Source organism: Pinus tabuliformis, chromosome 9, assembly GCF_031772625.1.
Source record: "Pinus tabuliformis cultivar Carrire ecotype Pingquan chromosome 9, CPIR1, whole genome shotgun sequence".
NCBI lineage: Eukaryota > Viridiplantae > Streptophyta > Pinopsida > Pinales > Pinaceae > Pinus > Pinus tabuliformis.
In genome coordinates, this window is record NC_142307.1 from 1,282,139,727 (window position 1) to 1,282,158,719 (window position 18,993).

The 18,993-nt window shown below is 35.8% G+C and overlaps 1 protein-coding gene across 1 annotated transcript; it reads right to left on the reverse strand.

The window, feature by feature from the left end:
* Positions 1-3,409: 3,409 nt before the first annotated feature.
* Positions 3,410-6,718, reverse strand: LOC149153246 (O-fucosyltransferase 20-like). The gene is made up of 6 exons (XM_089440564.1): positions 5,657-6,718; positions 5,386-5,554; positions 5,206-5,295; positions 4,825-5,108; positions 4,370-4,628; positions 3,410-4,285 (listed from the first exon to the last, which is right to left on the reverse strand). Exons 1-6 carry the CDS (start codon positions 6,262-6,264, stop codon positions 4,001-4,003), a joined length of 1,695 nt encoding a protein of 564 aa, XP_089296690.1. The 5' UTR covers positions 6,265-6,718; the 3' UTR covers positions 3,410-4,000.
* Positions 6,719-18,993: the final 12,275 nt, after the last annotated feature.

Sequence of the window (18,993 nt, forward strand, 5' to 3'; positions counted from 1 at the left end):
TCAAAGGGTTCTCCCCTTGTGGGGTTTTTCCCTGATCATTGACCAAATTGGTGCCTCTTGTTGATGTGTTGAATGTCTCCTATTGTCATTGCATTACTGTTCTATCTTTAGTTACTACTGATTCACGAAAAAATTAATTGTTATTGAAAAGATTGCTAATTGAAGAATTGAATTGATCCAAAATAATTGAAACATGGTAGAGAAATGTAAACATTAATAGTAAACACTATAGAAAGTTACTTTATGAAGTCTCAAGTCTCCTCCTTAAAACATTTTTGTAAACATAGTAAATTGTTATATTGAAATAAATAAATAGAGAAGAAATAAATTATAAAAAAAGTGATAGAAAAAACTTTTAAGCTGTTAATTAAAATTGTAAAAATATGCTTTAATGAAAATAGAGAATGCTTAAAAAATTCCAAAATAATAATAATAATAGCAACACCAACTTGTAACTTTAACTAAAATAATAACATTATTTATTATTTCTTTCATTATAAATTTAATAATATATGTATTATATTGAAACTTATCCATATTATTTAATTTGATATATCTACTATTTTATAACTTATTAATATTATATAATTTTAACTACGATTTAATAATATATGTATTATATTGAAACTTATCCATATTATTTAATTTGATATATCTACTATTTTATAACTTATTAATATTATATAATTTTAACTACGATTTATCTTAAAATTATCTAATTTGATATATCTACTAGTTTATAATTTATCAATATTATTTATTTTAACTACCGTTTATCTTACATAATTCTTTATTTTATATATATAGCATAATCATTTTCAAAAATAAGTATTTAATATTAAATGGATTTTATTTACTTATTTAGCATAATCATTTTCGAGATATGTATTCAATATAAAAATACCTTCCAATGAGTATTCAATATTAAATGGATTTTATTTACTTAGCATAATCGTTTTCGAGATATGTATTCAATATAAAAATACCTTTCGTAATTAATACAACCACGACAACTTTGTGAAACCTAAGTTTTGTCTTTCATCAATATTCTCAAACCGTTTTGTGTTTAATAAAACAATATTGTGTAGAAATAACATTGTAGTTATTTTTTTCCACCGTTCAGGATGTAGCATATCTAGATTAGGACACTCAGCTTTCAACATATATATTATTTTGTGAATTCATTATTTCTCGTTTTACAGATAAATATTAAATATTAAAACATCTTCTATAACTCATATGACATCGTTGTTTTATCCATACTCATTGATTTTATCAACAAAGTCAATGTGTGGGCTATGTTTTTGGTACATACAGCAAGGACCAATGAACTTTCTGAATGTGTGGTACCTTTTGAGTAAGTCTGAATATTTTCGGGTGTATAATAACAATAAAGGTTTGTTGTTATGGTATATATCTAACTAATTAATTTAATTAATTATTTAAATTTAAAATTATTTAAAATTATATTAATAAATATTTATATTTTTAAAAAAGTATTTAGAATTTTAATTTAATTATTAAATATTATTAGGTAGATGATAGATATTTAAAATCCATTGAATATAATAGAGGTACTATGATAGATATCTATCATAGTGCCTCATGATAGATATAGATGATAGATATCCCACTTCTTCACCCCTGTGAGCATCACCCGATGCAATGAGTGCTAAGTGAACTATTCAAAAATCATGAGAAATTAGTCAGTTACGACTACCTCTCATGGAAATGGTCATACGTTTGAATGACTTACTTAACGCAGTTGAATCCCAAAAAATGATATCTAATATAATGCACTGCGTAAATCCCCCATACTTAATTCAAAAAGAGTCAAGGGATCTCTACTTGAATGGTTCATGAGGCACAATACTTGCTAAGGTTTTGCAAATGGGGTAGCAAGCTAAGTGGGCTTGATTGTGGGGAAAACTCCACAGTTAAGCGCGCTTGAGCCAGAGGAGCTCTGGGATGGGTGACCTCCTGGGAAGTCCTGGTTACCGGGTGCAAGCCCCGGAAGTGATGATTGATGCTATGTGATTCGTGTTGAATCCCAAAAAATGATATCTAATATAATAAAATATTATTATTATTTTGTATAAATTAAAATTAAGATTATCTCTAAAATAACTATGTTTTTTTTGTATTTTTAATTAAATTGATTAACTAAATAAACTGTTATATGAACCAATCTAGAATCTTGATTTACCAAACACCAAGAAGTATCAAGTGGGGAGTTAAGATGATCTCAAGTGGTACTCTTCCATTCCATAATGATCTACAAATCACCAACAAAGATAAGTCCGGAGTTAAGATGATGTCAATTGGTACTCTTCCATCCAACAAGGCTCAAGTCTCGAGTTAAGATGATGTCAATTGGTACCCTTCCATTCCATAATGAATTTTTTCAAAAATTTAAATAAACTTAATCATAACAAATACCATCGGCTATACAATACCATTAATTTGTAAAATACCAAATCCATCCAATAAATAACTCAAACTTATCTTATTTACATATATGATAAAGTGAAATAAATCTCTACAACTAAAAATATTATTACATGTTTCATTAAATATATAATAATAAATATTATTTAAAATAAATTTATAATTTACTTTATTATTTTTAATTTTAACGGGTAAAATGATTTAATATCATAAATAAATTATTTAATTTATATAATTCTGTGAATTAAATCACATATACCTAACTAACTATTCTTAAATTTAAATCCTACTTAAATTTACAAAAACTATTAACTAAATTAAAAAGTAAGTGGAAGTAATCAACAAATAACAACATGCGGTTGAATTGAATCGACAGGATTAATAGAGTTTTTTTAAGTTTTATCAAGTTTTGTGAAATTAAAAAGCTGCTGCCAATGATTTAATTGACCACTAATTTTTTTTTAAATTATAATCTAATACCATGCATGGTAAAGTCATGTCATTCAACAAAAAGGCTGGAAGTATTGCCAGATAGATCCCAGTGATTCTCAGATAGTTTCAAATTAATAGCTGAAGTTTTGGATTTTCAAATAGTTCTAGACGTTTATGTATTGGATTTTCAAATAGTTTTATAAGCAGTGACGTTTTTGTTTATGCATGGATAATTTTTATTTAAAGATTTTTTAAATTGATTAACTTTGGATATGTAATTCGTAGAAATAAAATGTTGATAGGATTTTCAAATATTTATTTTATTTATATATTCAAAACAGCACTGGAAAGATCCAAAGTAAATTAAAATTTATACTAGTAGAGTTTAGGTTTTTGTGATTTATATCAAGTTTACAAAAATTATTTTTCGGCGAAGATTACATAAGACATCATTTATCGACGCTTTTCGAACCAACCAGTATAGTTGAAAAAACAATTGAATGAGAGACGTTTCAAATTGAAGTTATTGAAAATCAAAAATATATTTATAAATAATTTATTACAATGCCAAAGCAAGTATATATTTATAAATAATTTAATATTTTTCCAATTCCAATGCCAATCAGATATGAATTTACCTGTTCTGTTCCGATTGCAGTGGAAGGCTGTGAAACTTTTTTTTCAATGTTGACATTTCAATTCCAATTCCAAAGGAATGGAATTTGTTTTCAATCTAACGCTCCCTCTGTGGTTGCAAGACTTTTAAATGAAGAATTTTCGAAGAAGCATCAACTTATGGTGCGAGTCGCCGTCGTTATGTCCAGTTTTAAAGAACACACCAACACAGAGTATTTACATTCACAGCGGTGGCCGTGCCGTGAATCTCTTCACTGTCACGGGATGACCTGTGCAGCAGTTTTCAAAAAATTTAAACAACAGCTCTGCGTGTTATAGCCTTCGGAAAAAAATGCAGTCTCCTGGAAAAGCATCGGAATTATAGGAAAAGCGCCATATATACGACTTGAGTATTTTACTCCACCACACGGCTAATAATTTAGGGTCAAGGATGGTTTATATATATTATCCGCCGGTTGAGCTTCGAACCAGGGTACTGTTGGCCTTAAGACTCTCTGGACTGGTTGGAGTGATATATCCTTGCAGTTAAAAGAGAGGCACCAGACGAAGGGGCGTTATTTGTGCACATACACTCAGGAACTGGGTAAGCCACGACATCACGTCCCGATTTTTCGGTTCTGAATACCGGTTGCCCAAGAGATTCGTTATGCAGGTGCCTCACAATGTTGTTAAAATCTGATTCAGCCAATGTTTTGTCAAGGAAGTGAGGAAGCATTTGCCTTTTGTTGGGAATAATGTGTTTTCTGTGCCCTGCGTACGCCCTGTGGCCCTGTTGTACAATCATATATTTAATAAAGTTTATGAATGGATAGAATATGCAATAGGCTTTTAAGCATGGAGAAGAAGAGAGCACCTGAATCGCACGGCCCATGTTTCCTCCATGCGATGCCATGAAAACATCGCTGTTTAGTGCCACAATGTAATCAATTGCAGCAAGAAGCGATGCTCTGTTGGCCAGAGGTTCCAGCTCTCCCGGCAAGGCCAAACTTTGCTTGTTGTAAAGATTAGGGAAGAGTTTCATCAGAGGCTCCAGCGCCTTCTTTCCTCCTAAAGGTTCTCCGCCTGCCCAGTATATGCGGCTGTTTGAAGGCGCTCCAAGGGCTTTAAGAAGCCTGTTGCAAAGGCCACGAAGTTTGATGATGGATGCTAAGAAATAACGAAAATCTTGAGGAATTTTAAGCTGAAAAGTAATGAAAAGAAAAGAAAATAACCTGGCGACTTCCATGGCGTTAAGAGGATAAAATAAAAGAAAAGAACCTGGCGACTTCCATGGCGTTAAGAGGACAAAAGAAAAGAAAAGAAAATCACCTGGCTACTTCCATGGCGTTAAGAGGACAAAGGCCAGCGAGCTTGCGCTCTGTGTAAGTCATGTTGGTTCTTGATGTGAGAAGAGCTGGATGGCTTCTCCTCTCTTTTTGGATTATTTGGTCGTATTCTGAACCCGAGCCGGGAAGGCATCCGGTTCTAACCCACACATCTTTCTCCAGCCGTAAATGGAGAGCTATGTAAGGACCCCCGTTCCACATTCTTTTTGCCAGCCTGTTCCCCAGTTCTTGAATTGGTGCTGCAAATCTTATGGCGTGGAAGGCGACCTGGAACACAAACAGACGATAAAGTATTAACAAACATTGTCTTGTCTCCAGTACCTGCGGATTGGGAAGAAAGAGGGCAATTGACAGCAAAATTGACCTTGCAGCGTAGTTTCTGAAGATCGGGAGGAAGATCTTTGGAAAGTCTCGAGTCCAATCCTCGAAGAAGCAGAACACCTTCTTTATTCAGCTTCCATTGACAGATAATTGTCAGTTTTCACTTCAAATTAGGAATTTCTAAACGCGACATTCAGATGATTTGAATAAATTAAGTGCTCACCCGCCTGAGGTACCGAGATCGAATCCAGCGGGGACTAACATTGAGAGTAGTTATCTTCTCCTCCACTGGCCTCGACATCAAATGAGTGGAAGGCAGCGAAGAAACAATTCTGACGTCGTCTTTGAGAATTTCCTTGAAATGCTTGACGTCAAAGATATCGGAGAATTCACTGCATAAAAACAGTAAAGATCGAATTTAGAATCGCACGCCTAAATAAAGAGGACGGCATGGCATGGAATATGTTTATGCGGAATTGGAATTGAAGAATTACCTTTCGTCCTCCCAAATTACATTGACTTGCAGAACAGGAACAACCAGAGCCGCCTCTAGAATTCTGGCAATCACAACCGCGTCAACGATTTGATTGCGCTGCTGATTGAGGCCACCTGAGACGACCACCAGCAAATACCTGCGCCTCCCCTTCACGATGGCCGGCGACGCCTGCCTGTACTCACTGCTGAACTCAACACACGGCTTGTACCCCAAATTATCCGGTTGAGCCCAAAATTTCTTCTCGTCCTCTGTTATATTCGCCGATAAATCATGCAAAGGTAGCAGAGATGGCACCGTTTCTGAAAGTAGAACCCTCGAAATGGACTGGGTAATACCGTGGTCAGCGCTGTCTGGTAAACTGCAAGGAGAATCCAAGAAGGTTGCACCGTGTTGCCAAGGAGCAGCGCATTGAAGTATCACAACGCAAGCACAGAACGCCATGAGAGCGATCAGCCAAAGTCTTGAGTTGAGAAGTGCGTGAGCATGGGCGTGTCTAGCGCCTTTCCGGGGCCACATGAGATGCCCATTCACAGAGCTTATGACTTCTGAGGGAATCGATATTAACGGCATTTTGCTGTGCTTCGACATTTTGCTGTGCTTATTCATCCAGGTCTGCCCCCTCTGTTATTTCCACTTGTCCGGGCTTTTGCAAGAATTGATTGCAGCAGGCTACCTGGCTGATACTAAGTTTTAAAAATTAACATCAAGTCAGAAAGATTGGGGGACTTTTTCCAATTTGGCAGCCACGGAGTCGTGGACCAAACAAAGAAAAAATGATTGTGCTTCCCTGCGCGTTTGGAAAGTTCTCCAGGCCGCGTTTGCAAAGTTCTCAAGGCTGGGCGCCGGCGGGATGCCGTGTGTGAAGGACGTTGCACCCTGTCACACCAAGCACACACAGTAACGAGAAATCCAAGGTCATTCAGCTTAGCAATGGGCTGTGTACAGTTGTAATCTTCCTCTTATTATAAGGAATCAGATGTCCAGACGCAGCCGCTATAAGACCTCAGCGACTTTTCCACACCCGGCGAATCTGCCGAAAGCCGCGAGGACCTGCCCGAGAGCTGACTCGCCACTTTTATGTGGCCAATAATATAGTTTTTGATATATATATATATATATATTCATATTCGATGACGTATGGTTGTTTTTATTAAAATTAATTTTATAATTGTTTATATATGATATTTATTATTTTGTAAATTTATTATTTTAATTATATAATTTATTATTTTATCAATTAGTAATATAAATTAATAATAGAAATATTTAATTGGAGGAAAGAGTACCACAGGTTTATTTATATTTTAGGAAAAAATTATGGCTCAATTTATATGGGTGCTAAATAAAATTTGCTTATATAATGAATGTTATAAATGATAATGAGGAACTTATGATAATGAATTTATTAGAATTAGAATAATTTTAAATCTCTAGGAAATTGGTGGAGAGGAGCTACTTGGTCTAATTTTAAAATTTATTAAAAGTAGTGATAATTTTGCTAAATAAAATTTGATTCTATATAAATTAATATTATAAATAATAATGAGGAACTTATCATGTAGTGTAACTTATTAGAATTGGAATAATCTCAAATCCCTTGGAAAATGGTGAGTGGGGAGCCACTTGGCATGAATCTAGTTTTTTAAATTTACCTAACAAACTCAACCCCTGATAAATATTTAGGCTAAACACATGCTAAAAATATTCCCTTGAGAATCAATCTAGACTGTCAATTGAAAAAAAATCAAGAAATCCATCTCCATCTTATATCGAAATAAAAAATATTTAACAATAATATTAATAAAAAAATATTCTTATTTTCATAATATTAATTCTTTTTTTAAATTTATTAAAATTAAATTAAATTTTATAAATTAAGTACTATTTCATTTTCCTTAATTTTTGTTTTTTATAATACAACAATTTCTTCATAAAATTAGAGAATCTCTGAATATCTTCAGGCTTGGAATGTTCAGATAATTTGCAAACCAAAAAAAATTCTATAAAACCATATATTGGTTCCTCTACCTCCACTTCAATATATCTTATATCGCTAATCATATCCACAATTATCTCTCTGTTCTACGCCATAAATGATTTCTTAAGTGCACTGCCAGAGCTTATATGGATCATCGATTTTGGCAACATTTCAAAGTTGGATGGACAGGGAGTAAAGTGGCGTGAGGCTCTAAACTTTCTAGCCATCTTTATTTTTGATTATTAATTATTTTTGATTATTAATATTTTAAAATTTAATAGATAAAATTAAGGTGAATGGACTTTACTGGTATTGATCTAGCACTTTCAAAAATACTGCATAATTATTTTGATTATTGATTTTTAAAATATTCTAAAATTAAATTGAGAAAAATGATGTGAATTGACTTTACTCCGGTTCATTTAACAGTTTTAAAAATGTAAAAAAAACTGTATTTATCAATCCTCATATTTGCATGTGTTCACGTTCACTAGCTCTTAATTAGAATTTCATTCCTTGAATCTTAAATTCCTAGAAGTCCATTTCTTGCTTTTTTTTTTTTCCTTTTTCTTTTTTCTTTTTTTTAATTAATTTGGATCGCAAATAATTTATTTATATATATATATATATAATATTTTTTTTATTTTATTATATTTTTAAATTATTTTTCTGCAATTTAATTCAAAATTATTAAATTGGAAAATTTAACTATTAAATTTACATAATTTAATATTTTAAATAAATTTATGATATTAATTATTTTTATATATTTAAAACACAATTTAAATAATAAAATAATTTAAATAATAAAATAATTTATATAACCATATTTAGAATTTCATTCCTTGAATCTTTAATTTCTAGAAGTTCATTTTTTGTATTTTTTATATTTATAGATTTTTTAATTAATTTGAATTGCAAATAATTTAAATAAAAAATTAATATATGTATTTTAAATGTTTAATGCTTTTAATTATTTTTCTATTATATTTTAAAATTATTTTTCTGAGATTTAATTCAAAATTATTAAATTGTGAATTTTAATCATTAAATTTACATAATTTTAATATATATATATATATATATATATATATATATATATATATTCTAAGTAAGGTTAATCTATTAATATGATACAAAAAAAAGTAATTACAGTGATTCTTGGCCACAGAGGAACCTGGCCTCAATCAACACGCATCCATGATAGTTGTCTGAGACTGCCCCAACAAAGGGGAAACCAGTCCAAAGATATGTCCAGAATATATCCAAAAATTAACCCACAGTTTTTCCTAACTAGACCAACCGACCAAAACCAACAGTTTATCCTGACTAGACCAGCCGACCAACAGATTATCCTGAGGACACATAAGACTGGACAAAGCTAAACCAAGAACTAGAAGAAATGCCACCTGGCAGACATGACACGCGGCGCAAAGTCTTCCGGAGCAGGCTCCTCCACAATTGGACACGCCCAGTCATCCGGGTTGTCCGACTCGCCATGTCCCAACGCCTGATGGCCTTCCTCCATGCTGCCAGCCTCAACCTGCGGGCCCGACGTGTCATCCAGACGGCTCTCCAAGGCCTGCGTGTCACTGTGAATGCCCATCTCAACATGCGAACTGCCAACAATGGCTTTACCGTGCCTTCTGTTCCGACCTCCATCAACTTCCTGCTCGGGCTAGCTCTGTTCGCCTCCTCCATAGAAATGGTCATGGGAATATGCTGCTCGGTCTCTTCTGTAATGGAAATTGAGACAGTGGCTACAATAACTAGGCGGTTCAAAGAGCTGCGAAACCGAAACTGCGTTGTGTGAGGAACAGGATGCGGAGGCAGAGGAAAGGTTGCAGTGCGAATAGCTGCAGCTTCACGTCTTGAGCTGTGGAGGCTGACTCTACCTCTGCCACTTCTTGTATCCGGATACTGACCTGCAAAACTGTGCTGGTGGGGATTTTCGGCAGAGGATGCAGGGGAAGCAGAGTCATGGCTATGCAAAGCAGGGGAACGAGAACTTCCACCTTGCATGCCACCACGCCCGCTGCACATACGATGGCAAACCATGGTGGATATAGCAGACCATGGTGGATATGGGAACATGGATGTGATTTCTCTCTCCTAGTTAAAGAGTGTCTTCCCCTGAAAAATGTGTTAGGATGGATCTCTCACGCTTTGGTTGTGTAACTTCATGGGAGTGGGGAACATGGATGTGATTTCTCTCTCCTAGTTAAAGATTGTCTTCCCCCATTTTGACTCCATAATTGATGTTTATATCAACATTCAAAATCGAGCTCCACAAAAATGGTGCTTCCGATAATTATGTCAATCTTTGCATTTGCTTTAAATAAAGAGGCACATGCATGAGAGATACATCAAGATGGATCCCTCATGCTTGGGTTCTATAACTTCCTGTGAAATGAGCCATATAGATGCAATTTTACTCCAATTATCCTCTAACCAAAAAGTGTCTTCCCATATTCACCTTACAATTAACATTTATATCAATTTAAACATTAAACCTTCTTAAAATTAAAAAGAAAAACATAATCAAATTTGATCCCCATAAAAATAGTGCTTTGAATAATTATTACAAACTTTATATTTACTAAAAAAAACTTCCTAAATCAAAATACACATATAATCACCTTTAAATCTTAAATAATTATCTCTTCACATCCGTTTTTATTTTTTTGACTTAATAAATCATAATAAGAATAAAAACATTTATTTCAATATTAATAATTATTCATAACTTTATACAAACTCTAGATATATCTGTCACGATCATTAACCAAACCCACCACGCACATTTCTTCACCGCCCTTTCCATAATAATTTTGTGTGGTAATCCTTCACTCAAATCCGGTACAAAACATATATAAATATGATGAAACCTGAAGCCAACCTTTCACTGTATATTATGATAAAGCAGCCAATTAAATTGCCGATTTTTTCCCAAATGTCTAATTGAATCAAATGAAGGAATAAGTTTGGAGGGGTAAGTTTCAAAGTCTTACCGAACCAGAGCCAAAAACTTCATGCACAAAGGGTTGAACTCCAAAAACCAAGATTAAATTAAAAAAGGTGCTCAATGCCAGAACCAAGGCCTCTCGTCTATAACTCTTTGTATGTCTTTACGATATTTAAAGACAATTAAAAAATCCTCATAAAATCTGGTCTAATTTCTCTAAAATCTGGTAGTAATTTATTGAAATCACAAGTTTGATGGACAACCCTTGCACAATCAAAATACCCCAGGGGTTTTTCAAGGTGCTGAATCCATATATACAGTCAAAAAACCAGTTTAAATAACACAAATCAAAATTTCACCTCAAATTTTTCCACCACATTGAGAAAGTCCAAAAAATTGCATTCCAATTAAATATATATAATATTTAATTTTTTTATTATAAGTATATATAATATTTATTTCTTTAATTATATGATTTTTTATCTTAATTTTTTTTTAACATATAATTTAATATTTTTTTAATACAACTAATATATTTAATTCTCATAAATAATTGTCTTTGGTATATTTGACATTTTTTAGCAGAGAGTCTCATATGAGGGGGATAGTGTAAGTCTATTTGTCGTGAGTTCTTTTAAAATAAAATTAAAAATTAAAAATTATGTTCTAAATAGAATTAAAAATTATGTTCTAAATAGAAAAATACTATGGACTAAAAAAAAAATTAATAAAAGTAAAAAATGTACGAGTAAGATGTTTAAATCTTATACTTGTAAAAAATATTTCAACAAGAGATTTAAATAAACTATTTGAAGATGGATATTAACTAATTTATGTCGATATTAACTTCATATATATCTATATATAGAAAAAAATTGTTAAAATAAAGTATTTTAATGTTGTATAAAAAAAATTCAAATATTCAATGTAGGTTATCAATAAAATATTTTAGTAAGAATTAATATTGACATATACTTAAAAATATATTAATAATAAAAAACCATTTTAATTTGCATGATAAAATGTCAAGTGATGTAAAATATTTTAATGTAAATTACATATATGTTATGTATCATTTAAAAAAAATTATGTATATATCAGGAAAAAAATAAGTTTTTATGGTTAAAACATTTATTTGGTCTTATATATATACTCTGTTTAACATTCAAAAATACAATTTAAATGAAAAAAATTAACGCATTATATTTTGCACTCTTAGAAAAATTGCATGTGAAGAAATGTAATGCCTCTCAGCTCTTGTTAGCTCTATAAGATGGATATATGATGTTTTTAGTACAACCAATATATTTAATCTCATAAATAATTGTCTTTTGTATATTTGGTATATTTATGATATATTTAGAGATTCATTACTTGATAAAAGCATTTCCTTTATTAAGAAATTGATTTAAAATTTTATTTTATTTTCAAAAATAATTTGTAAAATAAATAATAATTTTTTTAAAATTATTTTCATGGAAGCTTAATTGGCTAAATATTATTAAAATGAAATGTTTTTGTTTTGTTTTTTTTGTTTTTGTTTTTGTTTTGTTTGTTTGTTTTTGTTTTTGTTTTGTTTGTTTGTTTGTTTGTTTGTTTTTTTTTTTTTTTTTTTTTTTTCCCGAGGAAAAATCCTAATTTTTCATTAATTTTGAAAAATTACATGTAGTAGATGCCTTTGGCATATGCATAACTGTTGGCCAAAGCCATTCAGGTGGTGTTCAAAAATAAGTTATGGTGGAGACCATTCTAAAAAGATCTGTACATAAATCACCACGGGTGTGCTTGATATGTCTAGTAACAGATAAAGCATAAATATATACATAAGTCAGTACAATATGAATGTAAAACTATTGATAATAAACAAAAAATTAGGGCCTGTCCACCCTAGGATATGCCCTATCAATGTAGGGCCGATGATAGTATTGGTATTGTTCTTCACCAATCTGTTCTTGTATCATCCATAGGCCTTTGGGATGTGTCGTAGCCTCCTTGGATAATTTGTCAGCAGCCGAGTTACGTTCCCTATAAATATGTTGACAAGTAACAGAGTTAAATTGAGCTTTGAAATCCTGTATTTCATCCAAAATGTTTCTGGGTGAATGTGCATGACAATTGTTTATGTTATTGAACCAATTTATGATGATTTTGGAATCACCAAAGATCTGTAATTTATTGCATAAGTGAGCCAATGCAAAATGCAAAAGATGCATGAAGGTGATTTGTTCAGCATAATTGTTAGTTCCCTCTCTCTCTCCCAATTCCACCTCCACACCCCTGTGCTTGAGCGGCGTCGTCGAAATATACCCAAGGAATGGTGAGATCAATCCATTTAGTGGATGTAGATCGATTTGTAGGAGTGTGAGTCTCGTCTGGAATCTCATGGTAGGCAACGATGATTTTTGCAGCATCATGTGGCCATCTGGCCTCTTTCCCCTTGAAAATAATCTCGTTTTTGATCAGCCAGATTGACCAACAGACAAGGAGAGGAAGGAAATGAGTTTTAGAGTCATTGTTTGCAACTGTCCAGTGGTCCCAAGCCTCAGGTATCGTTTGACCTTGCCAACAGACAGATTTGGAAAGCATATTTAAGACTTGAATCCATAGCTAAGCACTCATCGGGCAGTGAAGGAATAGATGATCGTTAGTCTCCTTAGCATGTTTACATAATACACACCAATGTGGACCGTATTGGGATCGATGCATGAGGTTTTCTCCAGTTGGGGCTTTATTCCTGAGCACGTTCCACATGAATAATCTCGTTCTCGATGGTGCTTTGAGTTTCCATAGCTTCCCCCACCAGTTTAGGAGTGCAAGCGGCTTGTGCGCTGAGAGAAGGATGGGATATCCAAATTTAGGAGAGTATAATCCATACTCAGGTGGAGTCCAGATGATCTCATCGGGGCCTTCTTTGATGCACACATGGGCTTCTTTCAGGGCATTAATATACCCTTCCCAAGCCTGCTGCCAGTGTTCGGGGATGCCTAAGTGCAGAGCTGATAACCAAGCCTGTTCAAAGATGGATCTGTTCTCCAAATCAGCAACCTGTGCAATTACTTTGATATTCCGTTGATTGAGAAATAGAATGAGGTCAGGAGGTAATTGATACATATTCCCCTCTCTCATCCAAGGGTCATTGCCTATACGGGCCAATGAGCCATCATTTATTCTCCAAGCTAGACCCTCTCTGATAGAAGGCAATGTGTTTAATATTGTTTTCCAAACCATAGATATCCCAGATCAAGGCCAGGAGGGTAGACGAATCCAATCCAAGAGGTGATGAGGCCATATATATTTATGATAGGAGACTTTAGTCTATAGGTTTTGTGATGTGATAGGATCCATCCCATCTTGGCAGCAAGAGCATGTGCAAAAACTGATAAGTCCTTTAGTCCCCATCCACCCCATTTCTTGGGGAGGGAAATGTGCCTCCATCCCACCCAAGCAAAGGGTTTTCCCTCTTTATACTTGTTCCAAAGGAATTTGCAGTAAATCTTCTGAATTCAGGAAAGGATTCCTTTAGGGATCCAAGCCAACGACATCCAGTAGACTGGAGTAGCCTCTAAGACAGATTTGATGAGGACTAACCGACCAGCTCTGGATAGGAATATGTGGTTCCAGTTTTGTAAACGTTTTTCAATTTTAACCACAAGCCAGATCCAATCCGCTATTTTGTAGTAATGTGGCTTGATCCAGAATCCCAGGTACTTAAGGCCATCCTCCAGATGATGGTTCTGAAAAGGGAATTTCTGTTGAGCATACCTTGTTTCCGGAGGAGATGCATTGGAAAGAGTAATGGTAGACTTGGAGTGGTTTGCTTCCATACCAATAGCCAAGGAAAATAGGGTGAGGATTTCATGGAAAGTTGAGGAGTCCCTGATGCTTCCATTTAGGAAGATGAGTACATCATCTATGAAAAGTAGATGAGTGAGGAAGCAGTGGTCAGACATTTTAAGCCCTTGTATTCACCCTTCCCGCTTGGCAAATTCAATGAGTCTGCTGAGGCCTTCCATGAAAATAAAAAAGAGGAGCGGGGAGAGTGGGCATCCTTGCCAAATTTCTCTCTTAGCATGGAAGAAATGTGACGCTGAGCCATTAATGAGTGCACTGAAGGTGGTTGAGGTGATACAACACATAATCCAGTTGATGAAGGGGGTGGGAATCCCAAGTGGGTAAGGATCATCTTAATGGATAGCCAACTGACCCTGTCAAAAGCATTAGCAAGGTCAATCTTGAGTATTTCCCCTTTTAGCTTTTTTGTTTTTAGGGAGTGTAGGGCTTCATGCGTTGTGCCAATAGCTTCATGGATTTGTCTATTCTGGAGGAAATTAAATTGCTTAGGGGAAATGTGATAGGATAGGATGGGCCTGAGCCGATTGGCAATAATCTTGGCAATGATTTTATAGAGACAATTACAAAGAGAAATAGGTCGAAATTCATTGAAAGATGAAGGAGAGTCGGATTTAGGGATCAGGGCAATGAAAGTGGTGTCGATGGCCTCATACATACACCGGAAGTCCTGCATTCCTCCACCACCTTGAGAAGATCTTGACCAATGATCTCATAAAAGGCAAGGTGGAATTCAATTATCCAACCGTCTGACCCTGGACTCTTATCTTTTTTGAACCATTTCAGTGTACTTTCTAGTTCCGCCTGAGTGACAGGGGAAGTGAGCTCCTCGACCATTTCCAGGTCCACAAATCTGGGGAAGTGTCCTGCAATTCTGACAATTTCAGCAAGAGAGGCACCAGGAGGGGCCTTGTAGAGTTTTCAGAAATGAGAATTCCCAAGGCAAGAGAGTTGGTTATAGGTTGTTGTTGTGCCCCCATCCTCCAAGGGCATATTCCAAATGGTATTGCTAACTTTCCTTCCCTTGGAAAAATTTTGAAATAATTTGGTGTTCTCATCTCTTGCTTTTAGCTAGACAGCTCGACTCTGGAGTTGCCAGGTTTCTTCCCTCTCCCTCAGGATTTTTGATTGCTGATTTTCCAAATTGATGAGATGTGATTTTGCCTCAAATGAGGTAAATCCCCGACCCTGATCATCTAGAAGAGTGGCCAATGTCTGTTCAATATCTCCAAGGGTTTGGTCATCCCTCACTCTTTTATCCTTAGCCCAAATTATGGAAAGTCTCTTAATATTAGTAAGATTGGTACAGAAGCCTTTCGCCAAAGTTCTCCCCGAGGAAGGTGGATTTGATAACTAGAAATAAGAGCTAGTTGAATATATGAGGGGTCTGATAGCTAGGTGTAGTTGAATTATACGGGGCCCTTGGTTTTTGAGAGGGGCCAGAGATCTCCATATAAATGGGGGAGTGATCTGATAACCCTCAAGAACCAACCCATTGTCTGTATAAGGAAAGTCTATGAACCAGTGTGTCCTTGATGAGGAAGCGATCCAATCGCCTGGCCAGGGCTGCCTCCCCAATTCTGCGATTTCGCTAGGTGGGGAGGGGCTTTATCATGGGGATATCCATCAAATGATGTTGTTCAAGCAGCTGCTCCATAACCTCTGAGAGTGGATCCACCTGAGAACTTGTCCCCCATGATTCCCCATATCCAATGGAGAAGTTTAGGTCGCCACCCAAAATGAGATTTTCATAATTTGTGAGGGATAGATTAAGGAGAAGGTTCCAGAAGGCCTCTCTATTTTGACATGGGCCATATACATTGACTATCCGGAGATCCATGCCCAAATCCGATGAGAAGATATCCATTCCAATAAAACCAGCACCACCCCAGGAGGCCTTGAGGTAAATAGAGTGAGGGTTATATCCCAGGGCTAGTCCACCTGATCTTCCCATGACATCAAGGGATTGAAAGATCCACCCAGGCTTCAGGGAGCAGAGAACACGGGAGATAAGGTCAGCCTCACCCAATGTTTCTTGTAGGAAGATAATGTCTACAGTCTCAGATTCAAACAGTCGTCTGAGGGCTAGCTTTTTGGGCAAGCTAGCCAGACCCCTGCAATTAAAAGAGAGCCACTTCATGGGGGAGATTTAGGTAGGGTGTTCAGAGCTCTAAGTACCCGATCAAGTGATGGTTGTCAACCTGATGCCACTTCCGCCCCAGCTAATAGGATTTCCTTAGATAAATGGGATTTTCGACCTCTAATGGATTTGGGAGCGCATGTAGGGGGTCAGTCCCAAACCAGAGGATACGGGGCAGGTTGCTGAGAGAGGGAGGCGGGGGTGGAGATTGTAAGGGTGCGAGGGGGGGGGGGTCTGAGAGGGAAGATGATGATTCGACAAAAGAGGGTGGAACCTTAGGAGGGAAGGATGGTGGAGTGGTCGAGAGGACCAGCTCATGAGTGACGAGGGGACAGGGGATGGAGGTGGAGGTGAAATCCTGAATTGATGCAGATGCAGTGTGAAAATGCAATGTAGAACAAGCAAGAGAAAAAGAAAAAATAGAGTTAGGGAGAGGAGGAGTACCTGAGGAGTGAGCAGCCTCAGTAGTAGCCCTCGATTAGGTCATCGACGGGGAGGGAGGACGAGGAGCGCTCGAAGTCAGCAATTGATTTGGTGTCCCCTTCCTGATCATTGTTGAAGCAGCCAGAGGAGTCTGCCCTGGAGCAGATGCGGGCACCTGTGACATCTGAATGGGACTCCTTCATAGTCCAAGATTTGGATCCTGGTGAAATTCTTCCATTGCAAGGTGATTTTCTCCTCTAAGCCCTCTCTCGTATCAAGATGGACCAAGATGTGAGCCAGAGACTTGTTCCTTGATTGGATATAAGACCTATCGTAGTCCAAATAGGTGCCCAACGCATTCCCAATATGAACAAACACATCCTTGGACTAGTACTGCAGAGGTATCCATAGTAGCCTAACCCATAATGGTCCAGCACCGATCTGTTCTCTTTCAGGGTCAAATAGCGGGCTCCAGTACTTCAGCATGACCGGGGCCATTTCAATGTGCCAGTATCTGGCAAGTGCCCAGTTGGTGTATTCCTCCTGCAAGAAATGGAGCGCAAACCAACCACGAGGTAGTGTCTACACCTTAGTAAGATCTTTAAAAATTGTGCCAAATCTCCTTGACCCAAAGGCTGAGCCGCTCCACTATATAGGCACGTCGCTAAACCCTACCCACCAGAACCTTACTAGTCGTAGTGACAACTTCACCCATGTTCAAACCCTCCCCAAATTTGAGGGTGAGGTCCTTACCAGAGGCCTTCACACACTTTATCTTATGTTTGCCTAATCTAGGCGCAGTCGGGTGGTCTTACAGAGGGTCTAGAGAGCCCTAATTCTCCTAGTGTTGATTCTGCACAGAGTGCTGGACCTTAATGATCGGGGTCTCGAAGCTACCGGATGGAATGATGGAGGGTGTCGCTGTAGCAGAAGTGGAAGGCACAAAATGCTCAGGCAGGGTTTGTTCAGGCATAATGGTGTGATAGTTTTCAGAGGGGGGCACGAAGGGTTGAGTGCGCAATAGATCCCTGGAAGGCGAGGGTTCAAATGGAGGGGATGATGGTGAACAAGCAACAAGCAAGTGGAGGGTCGCCAGCGAGAGCGGAGGGCAATCAAGCTCTAGGGAATCAATGGAGAGGGTGGCGAAGGGGAGGCTAGATGTAGATGGTCGGGGAGAGTAACGACAGGAGGAGAGACAGATAGGAGCGGTTCAGTTGGTTCCCGGTGAGCAACAGATGATTTAACCGACATAGGGTTAGGGCTACAAAAAATAGAGACATTGGGGTTAGGGTCGGCGGAATAATCCACCTCCTCTAATTCCATGTCCGACATAATGCAACAGGCCTGACGAAAACGGAAGGCAATAGTGACAACAAGAAGCACGGAGGGCAGTCAGCAAAATATGGAGAGTGACAGTGCGCAACTGCAGAGATCGAACAACTACAACAGAAACGGGACAACGCTAACCGTAACCCTTGTTTGGAACAACTGCTAGAGATAAAGTTTCCATTGCTCCCTTACTCAAGTCCCATCAAACTATTAAAATAAAATGTTATATGTTAAGAGATTTGAAATTCAAACACTCCAAAAATAAAATAATAATAAATAAAACTATATATATATTTTAAAAATAATTAATTAATTTATTTTAAATAAAATTAATAAAAATTTAAATTTTATTATACACTTATTAAAATTAAATTAAATAAAATTTTAATAAAAAGAAGTATAAGAATTTATTGTACAACGATATAAATTAACTTTAATTGGCTGAATTCCTTCCCTTATTAAATAACTCAAACTTTCGTTAATTTTGCATTAACCATATTCAATAGTGTTATTTTAGATTTTATATTTTATTTAAAATTTAATTTACTCAATAATTAATATTAATGAAGAGTGAAATAAACAATAATTTTTTTTAGTATTTATAAATTTGTATAAATATCCATTAATTACGGTAATGTAATAAATATTAAT